The 20470-nt window shown below is 40.6% G+C and overlaps 1 protein-coding gene across 2 annotated transcripts; it reads left to right on the top strand.

The window, feature by feature from the left end:
• Positions 1 to 572: 572 nt before the first annotated feature.
• Positions 573 to 19782, top strand: RB195_001010 (uncharacterized protein; the record flags this gene model as incomplete). 2 transcript variants are annotated; one of them, XM_064197591.1, is made up of 12 exons in its annotated part: positions 573 to 627; positions 4859 to 4972; positions 5029 to 5141; positions 5205 to 5265; positions 5340 to 5411; positions 10998 to 11095; positions 11157 to 11300; positions 12295 to 12420; positions 16372 to 16556; positions 16613 to 16722; positions 19445 to 19623; positions 19684 to 19782. In XM_064197591.1, 12 exons carry the CDS (start codon positions 573 to 575, stop codon positions 19780 to 19782), a joined length of 1356 nt encoding a protein of 451 aa, XP_064053472.1. The 2 variants fall into 2 exon arrangements, with proteins under 2 accessions (XP_064053472.1, XP_013299435.2); XM_013443981.2 differs by lacking the exon at positions 573 to 627 and having other exon boundaries at positions 4930 to 4972.
• Positions 19783 to 20470: the final 688 nt, after the last annotated feature.

The following is a 20470-nucleotide window of genomic DNA, read 5'->3' as shown; positions in this document are numbered from 1 at the left end:
AGACGTTTCCCTACTGATGTTGAACTCTTGATACCTCTTCAAAAACTGAATATTTTAGTTAATTATTGTTCGCACAGCTGCACGCACGTGAAATCGCTGAAATATCGTGCAGAAATCGTTGCGTTAACAGAGGCGAATTGATCTGCAGTGATCCACTTAGGTCCCATCTCACTTCTCTCACCAATTCATCCGAATATTCATTAATTACGTATTATTTCGAACCTCTGTCCATTCGCATAGGAAACGAAGTCAACGATTTTTCCGGACTGATGTTGGAATCGTTGCGTCACGCGGCGCAGACGTTCACGTGTCTTCGATGTGTCCTTTTGTGTTGGATTGCCCTTGCCATACGCTCTGAGTTTCTGCTGCTAACTGTGCTCTGTTCATCACACCTCATCTCCAGGTTCAACGCGCTGTCTTTTTGTGTTCAATGACTGCGTATCCGCTACGATCGCACTGCATCGTCATCGTTGCACACGTCCTGCCATTATTGATGTACTTTTTTTCGCTCGATGAGGGTGAATTGTGTGTCTAGTAAAGGCAGAGATAACCAGTTTCATAAAATGTTTCAGATGCAACGAAAACATGCCTGTCTATCGTGTATTGCGATGGACTACGGTAGTGAAGGTAAAATACATTGATCCTGGTTGAGGACAGCGGGCAATTAGTAGGTTCCAACCAAAGTTTGACATCAACAATGTCAGATGACCTAAGTAAGAGTTGGCGAGATGTACGCATTTTTCTCAAATTCAGTAATTGTTTAGAGTTTCTAATATTTTCAATAGTTGTGTGTGATTGTCGGTTCACAAGAAATTTTCAAAAAAAAAAAATTAAAAAAAATCATATATTCTTTTCTCTCAACTTTCTCTCCTCGAAAACAGTTATTGTTAGCGGTTATTTAACTCAGCAGATCTGCTCTATCGTTGCTCTCCTGTGATATTTTTGGGAGGGAATATCTTTCAAAATTCTTTTTTGAAGTACATGGCAAGCAATAATACAAATCCACGATTGTTTGGTGTTATGTTCAAGCTCACTGACGTTCAACGACATTAAGAGGATATGGTCTCAGTTCTTGCTATCAGTAGAGCACTATCAGCAGTATTTTAACAACAAATGACACTTGCAGAAGAATTATTCCTGAAAGAAGATTTTCGAGAGGAAATCGTTATCTGAAGAGTCTAAGATTAGGAATCAATAGACTGGAAATAATTATTTCCCTCCTCGACAATTTTTTTCCAATCTTAGATATGCATTATTTTCCATTGGTTCTCAGACACATCCGATACGAAACGTAGATGGAAAGGAAAGTCACCAAACATCTAAGCTTTCTGATATTCTTATCTCTTCCTGGAAATTTTTCACAAGCTCTACAACAATTTCCAGGATTTTGTTTTTACATTTTTGTGTTTCGCGTTTTCCTCCATCTATGTAAAAATCCTGTCAGAGTGTTTTTTCAAGATGATGATCAACATGAGAACAAAATGTGAGAAATTCTTCCTTTTCTTATTCTCCAAAGATCCCGTCAGAAAACTGTTAATTTCTAGTCAGGAGACATTCTTCACTATCCTTCTTTGATGCAATGGAAAGTCGTCTTGGCACAAAACTTACTTCCAGAGAATGCTGGAGAATGAAACGTTTTCTGTTGGCTTGATTTTCTAATCTTTGTTTCTCATTCTTATCAAATAGTCTTCGCTCGTACATATCCTCATAGATTGTTCCCGAAATTGCTAGCTGATAAGTTGGGATTATTCCTGGAAAACCTTTGGAGATTTATAGGAATTTGTGAGATGAAACCAAACAACACTTTACAGCAGCTGTTGGCATTAAATCTCGAGGATGCGGCCGACGATCACATAGAAGAGCATGAAGGAATTGACTGAGAAATTTCTTTGTTTCTCTGAATAGTTACAATCAGAGTACCTGCACTTTGATAGTTTTCTGAAAGTCACGTTGGATTGGGGAAAAAACAATTTTATCAGGATAGAATCTGCTTCGATATCCTACTATTGGACCTCATTAAGATCAGGAAATCCGCGCTTGTTGCGGCTTGTTGCGCAGAACTATCGTTGGTCGATAACTTACGCGAGAGTGAGACGGTTTGATCTCCGTTAGGGGTATACCTTTCGGGAAGTTGCTGTGATTGACTTCCATTCGTAGGACTACCCAGCGCTTTCCAAATCAGTCCTCCTAATGCAAAAATAAAGATGCTCGACGGGAAATAGATGTTTTTTTCTTCCTGTGGTGAAATCATCGAAAATTACTTGCCACAATCACATTTTCAATCGCTGCGAGAAGAGTGTGCGAGTCAGTGGATCCAGTTTCGATCGATTTCGTTGGCACCAGCCGTTCACCTCTAAAGTGCAACTCTAAGCACACAATCTCTATTGGAAACTCTTCTCAGGTTGTCCATTCTCACATCGTACAGCTGCTGGATTTTGTTTCTTCACCACAAAAAAAGAAATTCCCTGGCCTCTCTTCTTGACTCATTACTGACCTTTTATCGTGCGGAAATCTATTTGAATGTTCTTCAAATTTTTCGAAACTTGAACGTTAATCTTCTTTTCGTTGTGCGATGGATTGCGATCCGCCGAAAGCGTCCACGGTTTCATCTTGATCGCGGCAACGGTACTGTAGATGTAACGATAAATTCTAAATAAGGAAAAAGGAGTGAGAGGGAAAAGAAGGAGGATATAGAGTACTTCTCCTACTACCATTACACATTTTTAAAGTTGTTGTCATTTTCATTGATTTCCTTGAGCTGTAGCAGAAATTGGTATTGATCTTTTTTAACAGCTAGCATTTCCGTGTTATCGCCTTAGACAGAGCCTGGAAATTTAAAGCCATCCCATAGAAACCATTGAAACAGTAAGCAAACTCAAAAGACAACACATCGACCTGTGCCTACCTCATTTCCTGGATCTGGTAACGTAACTGTCCACCACGGAGCAGAACTACAAGTCACAACGGTTGCTATAAGGGAACTGACCGCTCGCCCGCTCAAATATCATTGCTTTCTGTCCGTCCCCCCTTTAATTCTCTTTTTTGGCGTTCTCTTTCTCTTCTATTTTGATTGCTGACGAGCTCCAACTGTAGAGATTTCCAGAAATATTTTTGTTTTTTGCAAAATGGAATACATCAGAGATCATTCATCATTAAACGGTGCTATAAATCCGAAATTCTGTATTTATTTCAACATTGGATAAAACCCCCGCTTTCGTTTTCGATGAAAAAGTGGGCACGTTGTTGCAGTGTTTACGGTTAAATTACGCTATTATCGCTTTTATTGTAACTGTGATGGATTCGATATTTGGATGCACTATTCGGAAATTAAAGTCAACAACTCTTAAAATGATTCTGTATGGAATTCTCGTGTCTACACAGATGTTCACAATCATTAATTTGAGAAATTTCAAAATTTCCATGCGAATTTTCTCTGCTAAGTTCAATTTCTCTGCCTTCATCTTTTTTTCTCTGGTTTCGCGTAGCATTACGTTATCATTGTTACACTGTTACGTTTGAAAGTATTGTGACCATGTGTGTCCAGTTTTCTTTCTTATTTTCGTTTATTTTATATTATTTTGTATTATTTTGGAAGAGAGAGAACTCTTCCTGAAGTTTTCATTTTATAGGACTATGTAGTTGCACAAGCTTATCCATCCGTAATTCGTCATGAGCGGATTTCTATATTTCCCAAATCAAATACTTGTAGTATAGAGAAATTTGAAGATAATTCTAGCCGGTTTTGATATCTTTTTATGATTTTTTCGTTTGGAAAATTATCAGTACGTGTTGTGATTGGTCGCCAGAGATTCACGTGAACGTCCGTCCGGGAGAGATCGTCGCCGAGGCACACTGATGGCTCTCATTCAATTGCTTCTTTCTCTGCACACATATTGACATGCTTCTTCTGGACTTCTTTTTTCTTCGTGGAAAAAAGAGGAACGCTATTTTTGTTTCCTTGTAATTTTTATTTCTCAATGATAAGATCAGCTTTCTCTATTGTGTTCTGCTATGTTACACCATTTATTTTTTTTTATCAAAGCTAAAAATTTTATTTATGAATCTGTCGCTAGACTGTAGATTAACGGGACAAATTGAGTGCTTTTTGCAAAATCAATGCTTCACAATTGCACTCTTTTATTACTTTCTATTATTTAATGGTTTACGATAGCTGAAAAGGCTCATTGTTACTGCTTCGAGGGTCGTCTCCTCACACAAGGTATTTCTCCGAATTGAAACTAACAACGATTTCGTGCAGCTAATCCTGTATAAAACTTAGGCAAAATTGTACTGAGCTCTGTTTTTTCTTGTTTCTGTTTAATGGCACACCTATAGATGTCTTCAAAAAATAAATAGATAAATAATGTCAACTACCATCAAGAAATTGTGGTCGCTAAACTTTCTATGATCTTAGCAGGTAGACTAACCGTAGTAACTAATGATAAGAGCACAGTAACCATTTTTTCAAAAACCGAAGAAATTTCCCCGAGAAACCTGCTTCTAAAAAGTTATAAATTTCAGGAATAAGTAGCGTATGTATTCGAACATATCACATCCTTCTTTGAAGAAAATTTTAGTTCGAACTAAATTTTTCTAACCATTTTATATTTTTGTGTTTTATCCAACTTCTACAAAGTACTTGTGCTCAAATTCCATCACCACCTCTGTAAAATGAGAATATTACGAAAATCTGCGTCATCACCTGCTGTTTTCATGATTTCTCCTTTGAAATGGTTCTTCCTTCTTTTTACGTCTCACATATCTTTTATTTGCCAAAAGGTTCTTTCTCTCTTTTTCTGAGGAAGAGAACGTGTCCTACCTCTCCATTATCTTTATACGCACATCCACTAATTTTCAGCGATCGTCACTACCGTAACCATCCGTAACCATGCTGATTCGTGTTATTTTCAGAGGTCACTGCTCGTCGTGATGACGTTCAGCGAAGGGGAGACGCTGTTCTTACACGGCAGAGGTGCAAAATAACCAAGGTGAATATGAGATTTCTCCTCATAATTGATCTTCGTTCAGTGGCAGATATGGAATTGAAGCCAATGGTGTGCCTGGTGTGTGGAAGGGCCTCAAATACGGGACATCACTATGGGGTAACAGCATGTCTTGGATGCAAAACATTTTTTCGAAGGGTAAGAAACGTCGCTAGCAACCGGCAAGGGTATCTTTTTCATGAAGAAGATTAAATTTTCCAGGTCGTATTGCAAGGAACACAACCTAAATGTAAATTTCAAAATAAGTGCCTCCTCGTTAAAGGTATTACGTAGCGATTATGTGACTTATGATTCAGTGACGCTTCGTCGAATCGGTGCCGATAGACGTTCGTTCAGGTGCTCATGCAAAACGAATTTGCCGGAGTTGCCGATTTACAAAGTGCAAAGAGATAGGAATGAATGAACAAGGTAATGAGTGTTTATTAAATTTCCCGTACTTTTCTTTGCAAAAGGTCGTTGTCAAAAACATAGTTGTTTGGACGAAATAAGAAAAACAATCCATTAATTAGCACGACGTACTAATCACAAAAACATCGCACTGAAATTTAAAATAAATGATGCGGAAGTAATGAAAGAGAGGAAATCCAAAGATTTTTTCAAAACACGAACGCAAACAAATCAATATTCTAGAGAAATATATTTCTGGACTTGAAAATTGGTTTTTTCTTAATTTTACATAAAATTTTCCTAATTGCTTTACTTTGCTACAGTATATGCCTATATATTTTATATATTGACTCTATTTTCTACTTTCTTTCACAGATCAATTCTGACCGAAATAGGAAAAATAACAAGGAATTAGTACAGACCTTTCCAAGAAGTATAGGAGTTTTTAAAATAATATAAAAATAAAAGTAAGAAAATAAAATAAAATAAAAAACAAAATTTTCAAAATAATAATATGCAAAAACGGTGTGGCACAGTGTTAAGAGATCCTCACAGCATCTGTGAGGTCGGTGGTTCGAAACCACCCAGGCAAACCAACCTTCAGCTGTGGATAAAGACATTGACTAGATCGGTAGCTCCTCGCCTTCTGCAGATAAATAAATCCACTCAAGTAAATCCTTATTTAGGATTTAATGTTTGGACTGCACAGGTATGACAAATTTTTGCGCTTCTAAATTGACGATGAACGCAGTGACGTGTTCCCTGAGTGACAGACTAACAGAAAGGACTTTCTCCTTAAGGCAAAGACGAAAAAATTCAGATAACTGAATGTTCTTGCCATTATTTTAGACTCACGCCATTCATATTCCATGCATCTCTCTTCATTTTCTAGGGTTTTATAACCTGTTGCTTCAATAGAGAGAAAATGCCACATTTTGAAGTTTTTAAGAAGAGCGGCTCTAATTCACCTGTAGTTTTATCCGTTCGAAATCCAGGAAGTGACGTTCCGACGTTGCTTTGCTACTTCTTATCAAAGTATTTGTGTAAGCTTGTTTTGTGTTCAATAAAAAAAGTCCGCCTTTTCTTTTCTTCTGCTAGCAACTTCACCGCCAAATTCTTTGCTTAAGTTTAAACAGCTGCTGTGCACTGTTGCACTCAAGACTAAGTTAACGGCTGACGTCCTTTTCAGAATAAATACATCTGTTGGCGGATCTTTTTTTTTTTTTTTGAAAAAAGGGATATGAGACTAATGTTTGTTCACAAATTATTAAAACGTGGAGCCTTGTGATTTTTTAGTAGCCATCATCATGACATTTATTTCGTGTTCATATTTGTTTTATTTATTGATCGCAAAGGAAACTTTTAATCTGTTAGGAACTTCTACGCCGTCGTGTGGGTGGCTCTCATTGTTTCTTTGATTCATTATAAAACAAGATGAATTACTTTAAAAAAAACCTAGTTAATTACTATAGAGATGAATCACGACTGTGCTTTTCAAATCGCAGCGATCGAGAGTATTAAGCACTTTCTCTGGATAACTTTCTACGTGGCCCATATACGGTCAGAGCAGGAGAGTAGAACCCTGGTAATCGTCAAGTCTTCATCCTTTTCGAATTGGGGGCGCACGTTTGCGATGCCGTGCCTCATGTTGCCCGCAAACCCCACCCTGATCGCTCGCAGGTCAATCATACCCCATTTAATTTCTTACATCATAATAATCATTGGGGCGAGTGTGGTGCAGTCGGTTAGAGGTCCGTTGTAGCCACACGGTCGAGGGTTCGAAACCGATCTAGTGCAGAGCGAGCTTAATCTATCCGGGGTCGATAAATTGGTGCCAGACTCGTCTGGGTGGATAAAAACACTTACTTGATTATAGGATGGCCCCCGCAAGTCAGTGTATAGGCCAACACGCGTTCAAAAAAACCTCAACGATTACGAATTCCAGTAAAACGCGTTGACACATCCCAAGTGGATTGATACGCTAGTGACTTTATCCTTTTTTAAAATAATAATTAGTAGTAATTATTAATAGAAGCTGAATGAAGAAGTCACTGCGTTCGCTGACAATCCTGATTGTTACCGGTTGTGCTAAGGAACCTTCCGTTTGCACTTGTTACTTCCTTTACCGTACTGCTGTTTCATCGGTAGGATTTAACCTTATTTACAATTTTCACGTGCAAACAACATCAAATCCTAACCGCTAACCAGCAGTAAAGTCAAGGATGTAACTCGTCCGGTACAGATTCTCGTAAGAATTTTGTGACATTGCCTTCACTACATTATGTGAATATCATTTCATGAAGTCTGGTGCACTTTCGCTATAGGTGGGACCCTCGCTTACGGCCATCGGACTGTTAAGCCGAGCGAGGATCCCACCTCGATCACAACTGCTGGCTCAATCACAACACTTCCTGGACATTCGCTTACGCAACTGCACTACGCTTCAGGCCGTTTTGACCCGGCCTATTAAATAGTGTTTTTCTGGTAAACACAAATAACTGTCTATTCTACTAAATTCGTTTAAATCGCCAGGAAAATGTCGGCAATTATGCAGGTACCTTGCTGATAATTACATTACATTAATAATAATAATAGATAATTACATTTATTACACAAGTAACCACGCCTAATTAGAATTCCCGTTTCTTCTCCTTGAACGAGATTCTCGGTTACATCATACGTTTTAGCAGGGAAGATTTGTCAAATTTAAGGTTACCTGAAGGTAGGGCACCATGATATTTTCTATTTTGGGATTTGTGCACGAGGTGATATAGGTAGGGGTATAGTTTACGAGTATAGGTATGATAACGCTCAATTCTCCCTAGCAAATTTGAAAAAGACTTGTGAAGAAACATGCCCGATCCAGTCTCCCTAACGAAGCAACTTATTACGGCTGATAGAACGCGCACAGCTCGCAACGCGTCCGCGATTCCGCAGATGAGCAGTTTCTTTTGATCATTTGAGTTATATAAATCGTATCGTGGGGGTTGGACAATGACGGAATTGCCCACACTCTACGGCATTCACGAGACGCTATCTTTCTTTTGTAAATCATATCAGGATAAAAATAACGTTACACTAAAACGAAACTGGGATTAGAGGCAACAATAGAGGAAATCTCACCACCTCGAAACAGACAGTGTTGGTTGAATAGGCTAAGGAAGTAGATGTGTATAGTAAAGTCAAAACGACATGAAACTCGGTGCAGTTACGTAAGCGGTGCGGTAGCGGTTAGCATCGAGTGAGGATTCGTGCCACCACCGCTCATTGCTGCGGTTCGCGATGGTCCCACATCGATTTCTACCGCAAGGCCCATCGCCCCGCTTCGAGCGCCGCCGCTTACGCAGCTGTATCGCGCTTCATGTCGTTTTGACCCTACCATATGTATTCTGTATCGGAACGTAATTTTTGCACAATCTTGAGTTGTGGTTCACAACATCCTTATTGCATGTGCTTCATCTGGTCGCTGGAAGTTGTCTTAATTTTTTCTGAGAAGGTCCTTTGATGTGATGGTCATGTAAGTTACATACATTTTTGTTATGTGTTGAAGAGATGTGAAACATGATTCAGTTGCACGAGCAGCTGCGCTAGGAGTAACTAGTAGGAGGAGCTAGGGCTAGCGCCTGCGACCGAGATGGGACCTAGTCATCTTCGCTGTTCGATTGCAGAAAGCGTGGGTCCCAAACGTTGCAACCGCCAGCTCCTCCGCTTTGCCTCGCCGCCCACGCAGGTGCACCAGGCCTCAGATCGCTCTGACCCGGCTTTCTATACGCATCTTTTTGCAGTCTTATGACATGGCAAAGGCACAGTGCTTCATCAGCATGAAATGGTAGTTGATTTATAGAAACTGCTTCGATTTGTATCACCGTCAGACAGATCAGGAAGTTCTTGGAGGATTTTCGCTTATTACGGTGCTGTGACTGTAAAAATAGGAAGCTTACAAAATGCGTCTCATGTTTCTTATCGAAAAATGAAATATTCTTGAGCAAAATCAACCATCCCATCACTGATGGACCGTATTGTTCTCGAATGGTATCCTTGTAAGCTTGGTCACCTTTACGGATTCATTCAAAGTTTTTTTTTTCGGAATTTTACCTTCAAATTGTCCCCAGCAAAGCGATGGAAAAGAAATCGTTGAGCGTTTTGGAGAAAAGAGCAACTCATCATTGAGTTCAAGTTTTTCGTTGACATTATGCCCTCTTCCGTGAATATAAGAGAACTTCGTCAGTAGGATATCAATTGTTTTGATACTCACTTACTTTCCCGCATAATATTTTATTGTATCATTGTGTGATAATCGTTTAAGCAAAAAAAAAAACCGACAATTCCTGTTTGTGTCTAGATTCTAATTTCCTGAAAAACGGGAGTTTGGGTAAAGAACTAAAAGGGAACAAACCTCAGTAGTGGCCTAAACGAACATTTAAAAGAAAAAAATTCTGCAGATTTCTTCTTTTCTCTGAGTCAGCACGTCATTATTCACGTAACCTCCTGCAAAACGACATTTTCACCCCAAAAACTGGCAGATATGGGCGTCAGTTTAATGTGAGTTACCGGTGACGTCAAGTCATCGATCAGCACGAGAAGGCGCACCTCATAAAGTTCATGGATCGATGAATTTCCGGAGAAATGGGAAATAGGAAACAAAATAAATGGGGACAGAAACCAGTAATGGCCTAAGCAAAAACAAAAGCGCATAATATTGAGAAGCAATAAAAAAAGCAATCAAAACTTTGGGCATATCATCACACTGCGTTGATCCGAAATAAATAAATCACATTTCATAAATACACATATAATAAAAATATATTACGTAATTTTTCTAATTTATCTTTGTAAAATTTTTGCTGTCCTATGTCGCATCCTTGGTATCTCTTACTATGGGAAACTAAACTATGGTCAGTAACTAGCAGCAGTTATTTCTGAAAGAATCTGTATGACGGGACATGCGCATAGAACTTTTCAAAATAAATCACTTTTGTAATTTTTCCTATTTTTCTTTAAATCCTTACTTTTGCTTCTTGAAACAACAACTGACTATCATAATGTAATCTACATCCTAAGAACACTGCATGACAATTCTAAATGAGGAAAATATTTGAGTTATACTGTGGTAACCCGTCCAAGTCATTCTTCAATAATTAACTTCGTACCTTACCCTTATTCTGGTAATTTTGAGAATGACCATCTTCAATTTTGTCGGTCATCCTTAGTGAGTTCATTCTTCCACATGTTGGCTGCTTTTTACTTCTTTTTTTATATACTTCTATAAGTTAGGATTGAATGATCATCATCCTTGGTGTCTAGGATATTTTTCGAACATATTTTAATCGTGACTGTATGAGTTCCTATATGCCACTATTCCATCCCATTTCAGCTTTTACGATTAGATTCAAGTAAATGAATGAAGTGAGACCAGAGAGGTGTGAAATTTGCTCAAAGGCGTTATCTTGATGAATGGAAGCAACAATCGCTTAGGTTTTTCTTCCGTTCGTGACTCATAGAGGTCGTTCAAAGGGTAGCGTGTGGAATAGCAATGGTTGGTGACGTTGTCGTGACTCATAAAAACAACAAGCGATGTTGTTGATCGCTGAGAACTGGAATTTACAGCGCTTCATCCATGTCGGGATCTGATCGGAAGGAGGCAAACATCACAATCTGAATCAATTTCACCTTCCGACAGCCCATCATCCTCATCATCTTCAGGGGTAAGGCGAAATGAGGGGATGGAGAGAAGATATAGGCACATAACGAAGTGAATTCTTCCAGGGAAAATTATCACCAGCATCAGAAGAAGCGTTGTTTTTTCTTTACGGGCTGAGAGACATGGATTCACAAATCAGACGAAGCTACGCTGCCAGACGAGGTCACTGCGTCGTTGGACCTGAACAAGACAGGTTCTTCTACAATCCGGTTTGTAATCCTATTTCCGTAGGTATCCACCATTCAAAACTTTATTTCCAAAGAATGATGAGAGAACAATAGAACTGTCATCGAATAATGATGATTTCTATTTAGGTTTGAGTTCTCAACAGTTTAATCTGATTTGGGAAATGCGTTTTGCATTCTACATTTTGAACTCATTGACTCGCTATTTATCATTTCGATTACAGTAATCAGATCCCACAATAGATAATGAATGACGGTGAAAAGATTATTAGTGTTTTGCATGAGCTTTCGACTTGCTGGTTCAGTTACGAGATCTATATTAATTGAGCGGATCGCTGAGAATTAATTTAATAAAATGACATTTCTACGCAAAAAAGCTTCATTTGATATCCGTCACCATACCAAATTACTGTTCGAAAAAAACAATGAGGTTCCCACTTTAATGAATGTTGCAGAAAATTAAAGCATAAGGTTCCATCGATGTTTTTCGGTGTAATTTAACACATACGGCTTTAATTAGTGCAAATTTTAAAATTATCCCAAAATAGCTGTTATTAATCTGTACCAAGCAGCTTTCCAACGAGCTAGAAATAGGCAATCATTCTAATCTCCAAATTCCTCTTCCCTCCTCCACGGCTCATGAAGTAAGCGCTCCGCAGTCATATTTTTCTGAGTTATGCGAATCTGATGGGAGACATTCGTGATATGTTCAATTTACGAGGAGAGAAGGAGTTCCCTTTTTTCTCAGGGAGAAGATTTTTAAACCTATGGTGTTCTGATGATTTGACCTTCTCATTATGTGATGGGAGTCTAAGGTCCACGTTTTCGGTGGTTATCCTATTTTTTTCCTTCTTATAATGGAGAGAGCACCAGATTGATTTTTGAAGCACCCCTGTATCTAATTGAATTAATAAATCAATAAATTTCATGAAGGGAGAAGAAAACGTGAATTTGTGTCCTATTTACTGATTGGTTCCGTTGAATCCACAAAAAATCGCACGTACTGTCTCCCTTACAGATCTGCGATTTCTCTGATGTGGCCCCGAACGGGGAGTTGTCGGAATCGATACGTGGCGACATCGCGATGGCAGTTGAATGGGCCGAACAAGTTCCTTCATTCCATCTCCTCTCCCCTCTGCTCAGAGTAAGTCGATGTGATCAAAGCAGAAAGCGAAATTTAACCTCAAACAGTCAGAGAATCAGGTTAGGCGTCAATGTGAAATGAAATTATTACTTAAAAGAACAATACGAATAGAGCGTTAGTGAACCTTTTTCACAGATTCATGAAAAAAAAAACCACTGATTCCTTTGAAATTGCTGGCAAAGAAAGTGGTTGCAGGGAATCATTCCGCTTGGGATGCGCCACCACGTTCACTTCTATTTGGAATCGTTTGAGATTCACGAACGTGTAACTACCCTGTACAACGATTTGCAGGAGCTAGCCTCTGTGTCTAATAAGTGTTTTTATCCTACCATACAAGTCTGGTCTGGTACTAACTCATTAACTCCGAGGGGATTAAAGGTTTGGTTGGCACTTGGGTGGTTCCGAACCATCGTGCAGTCAAAACAGAACCTCTTAGCGACTGCGCCACAACCGCCTTGAAATAGTTGATATCTGCGTTAATTCGCAATATAGTAATGGTACTCAAATATTTGCTTTCGGTGCACAAAATGTTTCACCTTACACAAATCAATTAAGGGGCGCGTACCAGTATCCATTAACATGGGAATTGAGTTTTAATCTCTGCACCGAAACTGAGGTCAGTAATGACGTTATTTTCGTTCGCATTTGTTTTGTGAACACTTTTTAGCTGTCGCGAACGTGATCGAACTAGAAGGTGTGCTGTAATTCAGATATGATGAGATATGATAAGATGGATGACTCAATGACTATGTGAACGAAGATCAGAGACGCTGCCGCATATGCCAAGGAAAGTAAGATTAGGTGGACCGAACACGTGCGTTTCGTGGACAATCACTGAACCAGACCTCTGAGCGACTGGATGTGAAATACCACGCGATCAAATACCAAACACCTCTGCAGGGAAATCCTCGAACTGGTTAGATTACTTTACAAAGTCCTTTTAAGGGCATCACCCCACGAATCTGACGTGGTATGGATTTCCGATGGACAAACTCTATTCGAGAACGTAGATAGTTGGATCAGGGGTGGTTCTGCTCATCTCTCCCTAGTCGTAATGAAAAATACGACGTGAAAAACTCCTTTTTTTACGATGATTTCAGCTGCAACTCTCCAAATTTGTATAGTGCTGCATCCAGCTGCGCAACGGTCGAAATCCAGTAAGTTTCCCGATTACTACTACTATTACTGCCTATTTAAAGGCATCACCCCACAAATCTGGGGTAGTGCGGGTTTCAGGTGGGTTATGCCTGTACGGGGTCGTAGATTATATAGAGAAAGTTGATTCCGTCTATTTCTTCCTAATTGCCGTGAAAAACGGGCCGAAAGACACAGCTTCAGGCGTTTCGGCGCGCTATTTTCTACAACGAGTTCGATCGGAGCGTGCCAGCCTTGTGCGCCATCTTCCGGGCCGTTTTTTTTTCGGCAATTAGGAAGAAATGGATGAATTCACCCTCCTTTCCATAGTTCATGACCCCATATAGGAACTCTCCACCTGAAATTCATACCAACCTAGATTCATGGCGTCATGCCTTTAAGTGACAGCAATGAATAGGTTGCTGAGAGGACCAGAACGTATACATGGAGGAACGTTCTAACTTTCCTCGTAGGGACTTCCGTAGGAACGTAAGGCGGCTCCCACACCATTTCTTAGGACGATTAGGGAGAGATCAACGGAACCACTCTTGATCCCACAATCTACAACTCCATCTCTAGCTTTTGCCGTGAATCCCCTCACCACGTCAGATTCGCGGTATGCTGCCTTTAAAAATGATACGATGCTCTTCGAGTCCCTCGGGAAAAGAGAAGCCACCGGGCAACTATTGAGTGCGATCGGAACAAATGGAAATAGTGCTGACCGCTCTAGCAAATCGACGAACAACAAGAGTACAGGTGACAATAAGATATCACCCCTTACCTTCCCTGGAGTAGTTCCTTTAAAGGTATCACCCCACGAATCTGAATTGGTACGGATTTCAGGTGGAGTATTCGTATACGGGATCGTAGATTACGGAGAAGTGGGTGATTTCGTCCATTTCTTGCTAATTGGCGTAAAAACGGCCTGAAAGATGCCCGCGTGCACAAGGCTGGCGCGCTCCAATCGAATATGTTGTAGAGAATAGTGCTTCGGAACGCCCGAAGCCGTACCTTCCGGGCCGTTTTCGACAGCAATTAGGAAGAAATGGACGGAATCACTCCCCTCTCCATAATCTACTATACCGTATACGAAAACTACACCTGAAATCCGTACCACCTCAGATTCGTGGGGTGATGCCTTTAATGTTGTGAGGAAATTGATGAAATTTTCTTTACAGCAGCCTTTCCATGTAACAATGACGTGACAACACATCCTGCTCCTTAAATTTCCATAAATGCAAAAAGATGAATTGCCCATTCGAGTTCGAACCTTTATGGCAAACCATAAATTGGTAAAGTGCTCGTGTTTTGTTGGAATACGTCAGTATATTCGACTTTACTTCAGAGTCGGTCAAGGGTTATGAAAGCGTATGCGGCCTAAAATAATGCAGAAAACTCGTGGGTGGCAAAGAAAATTGCAGTGCGCGCAAAGTCCCGCTCCGCAAGCACTCGCGTGCCGGCTGGCCATACTTGATCATATGAGGATCATATATAAGCAAAACTTTGAAAATGTTGGTTTCAAGGTAGAATTGGGAAAAACTTTATTTTGCCTTTTTCCAGTTCTGATTGCTCTGTGAACATTTTCGAGTGCTGCGCTATGAATTTCTCTGTAGTCGTTTCTTTGTGGATTTCTTCATATGCGAAGAATAATACTCGAATCCGCCCTAGTGCTCACCAAGCTTTTCATCCCTCCGGCGTCGTTAAATTGGTACCAGACTTGTCTGCGAGGATAAAAACACTGACTTGACGCATCGGCTACAGCTAGTCATTGCATAGGTCAGTTACACGTGAACCTCAAACGAAGAGCATCCCAAGCGGATTGATTAACGCCAGAAACTTTTTTATCCTAATACTAATGGAACGGTTGCTCTCTGACTATCATCTATTGCTCCGCGTTTTAAAGTGAGTGAGACAATTTTCTTGCTGATTTTTAGTCCCGTTGCCCCCCGTTCTAAAAACTCAACAATTACGAATTGCAGTAAAACGCGGTGTCGCATCCAAAGTGGATTGATACGCCAGTGACTTTATCGTTTTGACTTTAAGAACTACATCCATGAAAATAGGCGCCAAACACTGAACTCTGGCAAATAGGATTCAGAAAATAAAAAATAAACGTCATTTTTAATATTATGGTAATGCAAGTGTTCACCTCAATTTTTACTTCCTCTTTGAATATTTGGAAGAAAATCAAGAACAATTATTCTTATTCCGCACCTTACCCACCTACTTCAAGATTTGCTCACATGTCTATTCATACGTGTGTTCTTTGATCAAAAGCATGCACATTCGAACAAAGTAGACCAGTTTTCCCGAATAACTCACCGATGGTGGGGTTAATTACGGGTGTTTTTGTCGTATTGCCTATAATTTTGAAAACACGTTTCTGTGTGCATCAACTCGTACTTCCACACAAAAGTACTGTACTGGAATTGAGGTTAACGCGAAGGGAAAACTCGCAAGGGTTGAGGAAATGGTAGGCTAAGGAGTGAGCTCTTCAAACACTCAGCAAAACTCCAACTGAAAGCGTTACTTGAATGACAAAATGGATTAATCCGAAATTTTATCTGAGCTTACCAATTTTTGGATGGATGACCTTGCATTAGTAGCATTTTTTTACGTGTGAGGGGGACAGGGGAAGGGGGAGGTGGGGATGGGGCGGGAGAACAAACATGTGAGTTCCAAAGATACTTTTTATGCGGTTCTTCTCAGGTATTTGGTGTGTCTACGATATATAATATTTTAAGAAAGAACAGAGTTTTTTTTTCTTCAGAAGTATTTTAAGTTTTCCCTACTATTGCACAACATCGATCTCTCCAGCGTCATCTTCTGCATCGATTCTGCCTGATGTTCGTGACTATCGAGCATGGTCTATTCACAGCACAGATGCCAGCACATGACAATGTATGGTTTCTGTCAGATCGTACTTGTCTTGTTCGGAATGTGGACGCGATTCCCGAAGAGATTAAATTACACCTCACACCAAAAACCTCTATGGCTCAACAGTGAGTGTTGAGATCTAGGAAAGAATTGTCTACAAGGATTCTTTGCATCTTTTCAGGTTGCTCTATCCTTTAACTGCTGTGTTAATCGATGAGATTGCGCAACCGTTACGAAAACTAAGGCCTACACCTGAAGAAGTGGCCGCTTTGAAGGTTCTTATGCTCATGAGTGGGTTCTTTTTTTCAAAATAAACGTACATTACAACGGATTTTTGAATTTCACTATTTGAACGTATGTAGTAATTCCGAAGGAAGTTTCTACTTTGTTTGACAGGCGTTTTTCAGGAAGTGCGTAGGCTACAACAACTTTATGTGCTAAATTGACCACCATAATCGGTCATTGCATTCTTTACATGGCGCAAAGCTAGTTGAGGGGTCAGTGAACAGTGCTTTACTCGTACAGTACTGGAACTGTACCTGGAGCGCTAAAATCGTCCATAGAGCACAAAATCCGTCCCCAACTGTCACATAGCTTTTTCATTTGGGAAGGGAATAGTTCATTAATGGAATTAAGTGGTTGAGATACTCTGAACTCTAAATCATTACCATTAGTCGCCGAGGATCCATGGCATATAGCCCAAACTATAAACAGAATAAAGGAAACTGCCAATGCTTTGGCTTCACCAAACTCCCTAAACAGGCTTAGTGGAAGCAAATAGCTAAGTGATAGCATGTACCTTCAACGAAGAAAAAACCCAAAATGGATTGAAGTTTCAGCGCAGTTAAGTTAGGAACGATCTTTGTTCTCTAGGAACACTCTTTCTTGCGAACTCTTTTTTGCTATCTAGTGCAGTTCGATCAGAGCAGCGTTAAATCCCCTACCCCATGCCCCCACTTACCTTTCGTCTTCTATAGTTCACAAATGAAACTACCGCCGCCATGTTCTTATGACTTGAGAAGAATTTGGTTCAAAACAAACAGATGTGCTCGAGGTGGGGCTGTTGCTAGTTCCAAGAGGATTGCAAAGTTAGCTAAAGGTCCCACCGTGCAACGTCACGCGCAGCCCTTTACGGGAGTACTACAAGCTTAGAGGCAGCTTACTACCAAATTGAGGGCGCTCCGACATCACCTAATTATCCGTACAACGATGTGGGGAAATGTCTTCTCGCACCGAATTCTCCTACGAGGCACCTAATAACATGGCATGTCTGCGAGAGCAGGTGCGCCACGTTTGCCAGCAAGCAGGAGAGACAGTACCAGCAACCCCATTGATTATATTCTCGCTCGTTGAATCCGTGTGACAAATTCATTTCAAACGCCGTTTTGCTGTATAATTGAGGGGATTTGTGCATTGTGGCGCACACACTCTCCACTCTCCTAACACAATCTGTTCGTGCTGAGAGCTTCCTGGTAGTGTGATCCCCTCAAGGTAGTTTTCATTTGACTGAGGTATGTTACTTTCGGCTCGAGTCCAGGCAGCTAGGATCTCCACTCGTGGCTGACCCTGGACGAGTGCGTCGTCTTCAGTATCCATTACAGTGAATGCGATTTGTCCTGACAAATGTCTTTTCGGTTTAACAAGCTATATCCTGATTGTGCTTTTGATCTCATAGTTAGGAGCGGAAGTGCAGTCAGTACCTTGAAGTCAGCATACCACAAATATGGGGTGGTACGGATTTTAGGTGGAGTATCCGTGTACTGGGTCGTAGATTACGGAGACCGAAGTGGTTCCGCACATCTTTCTCTGAATCACTGCAAGCAGCCGGCCCCCGAATGCTGTTTTTTGTTTACAGTGATGCAGGGAGAGATGAGCGGAACTACCCCCGTCGCCATAATCTACGACCCCGTATCCGGACAGTCCACCTGAACTCCGCACCACCTCAGATTTATGGTATCCTGCGTGGTTTAAGAGACGGATTTCATTTGCAACACAGTTAAACTCATAAGGGCGCAGAGATCCAGGGCAATAGAGAGAATGTGTGAAGTTGTAACTAAAACGTATAAAGTGTAAAAGATCAGGTATCTGGGGTTAATCATGCGCAAAAGATGTGCCAACGCGTTCACTTCAATTCAGAATCGTTTGAGGCTTACGAGAACTCTTTGGCTTCTATTCTGACTTACGGAGGCAACCCGATGAATCAAGTCAGTGTTTCTATCCTTCCAGACAAGTCTGGTAGCAATTTGTCAACCCCACGGGGACGAAATGCTTGGTTAGCACAAGGCGGTTACCAATCACCGATCGATCGTGCATCCACGCGGAACCTCGTACTGACTGCGCTAAGAATGCTATTGAATTTGTATTTAAATAATTGATTTACTTGAATTAATCAGCAGACTAATATTATCGTCTGATGTACGTGCTCGTTCGTGCTCGAGGCATGCTGTGCTGCTCTGCCGAACCTTCTCGGTCCACAGCAAAAACTCGCAAATAATCCATGCAGCCGTGCAGTCCATACCCGGCGAGGCATGACATCTCTCCTGAACTGCATATCAAAATCCCACCTGACAATGTCCATGAGTTCAGAATGACCAAGCGGACAGTCTTTACAGAAGAATCCAAACTCCTATGGATCTCACCTATACTCGGGTCAAAATGACATGAATCACGAGTGTAGTTGCGGTGCGTTTGCGTACTCGCTTGAAATGGCGCGGTGGAGGCAGTAGTTGGAACCGAGGTGGGGCCTTCGCAAACTGCAGCGATGGGTGGTACCAGCGAGGGTTTCACCGCGCTCCAGCGAAGCGCCTCGAGAGAAGACGCGTACGCAATTGAGTACACGCTTCATGTTGTCGTGTCGTTCCGACCCCACTATACTTATTTATGAGTTTCCGCGCTATCCTGGACTACGAGAGAAGCTCTTGCAATATTAGAGTAACCTCCGCCGTAAAACTGTGCATGTTATGTAACTCGTACATGCCAAGAAAGTATATTTCACTGAATAGGGTACTTCCAGAACCAACAATAATACGCGAAACTGAAGGAATTCCGCTGGCGAATCCAGAAGAGTTGAGGATTCTTTCCGATGTACGTGACAAAGTGCTCACCGGACTGCATGCGTTCTATTTGGCAAGCGGAGAAGAAAATCCAGAGGAACGACTCAGCGATCTACTAATGCTGAGTGGAGGCGTTGCAGTATGCTTCATGATATCGTAGTAAGTTATCCGATCTTCAAGAAATCGCTCATATTTCCAGATATGTGCTGCTCAGGAGCTAGAAGGACTGCATTTGTTACGATTCTTTGACATGGCCAGATTCGATGACGACTGTTCAAAGTTGCTGTTTGGTGGATAAGGTTCACTGAAATGTCCTAACTGTTTTCGTTTTTTCCATATATTTCCCATTTCCCAGTTCTTGTGCGAAATTCTGAAAGTTTCACACAATTGATCATTGTAATTTACGTAACCGGTTACCTGTTGATAATAGGGTTCTACGTGTGTGGGCTTCCTTCTCAACAGCATTAGTTTCTTTTATTTTTGTTTTTTTAAGAAAGTCAACTCGCAATATTTGTGCCTTAGTTCATTCACATTCTCAATTTACTACTACGTATGAAATTTACTCAACAGGACAGACTCTGTATTTTTTTCCGGAGAACCGTTAGTGTTAAAGTCTTTGGTAGCTCATATACGATCTTTTCGTTGTAAAACAAAAATGCAATATAATTGTAACTATAACGTCTCTTGGAAGAATAGGAGTAAACTGAATAAATGTACATAACGCTAGACGTTTAAGAACTTTATTACTATACATCGAAGAGATATGGCGCTACACCACATCATTCTAACAGATTTAAAATTTGCACATATCTTTCATTTACAAACAATTATTGTGACAAAATAACTTATCATGTTATTAGGTGAAGAAGATTTTAAATTGGAATCGTAGGCGCTTGACCAAATTTCACCCGTACTCCATTTTCTGCTTCTCCTTCCACGAGAGCCGCTGATGCCGAACTGGAGCTGGAAATTGCCAGAATACTAAC

Source organism: Necator americanus, chromosome IV, assembly GCF_031761385.1.
Source record: "Necator americanus strain Aroian chromosome IV, whole genome shotgun sequence".
Taxonomy (NCBI): domain Eukaryota; kingdom Metazoa; phylum Nematoda; class Chromadorea; order Rhabditida; family Ancylostomatidae; genus Necator; species Necator americanus.
Note: the sequence above shows the minus strand (reverse complement) of the source record. Positions and strands in the feature narration are given on the sequence as shown.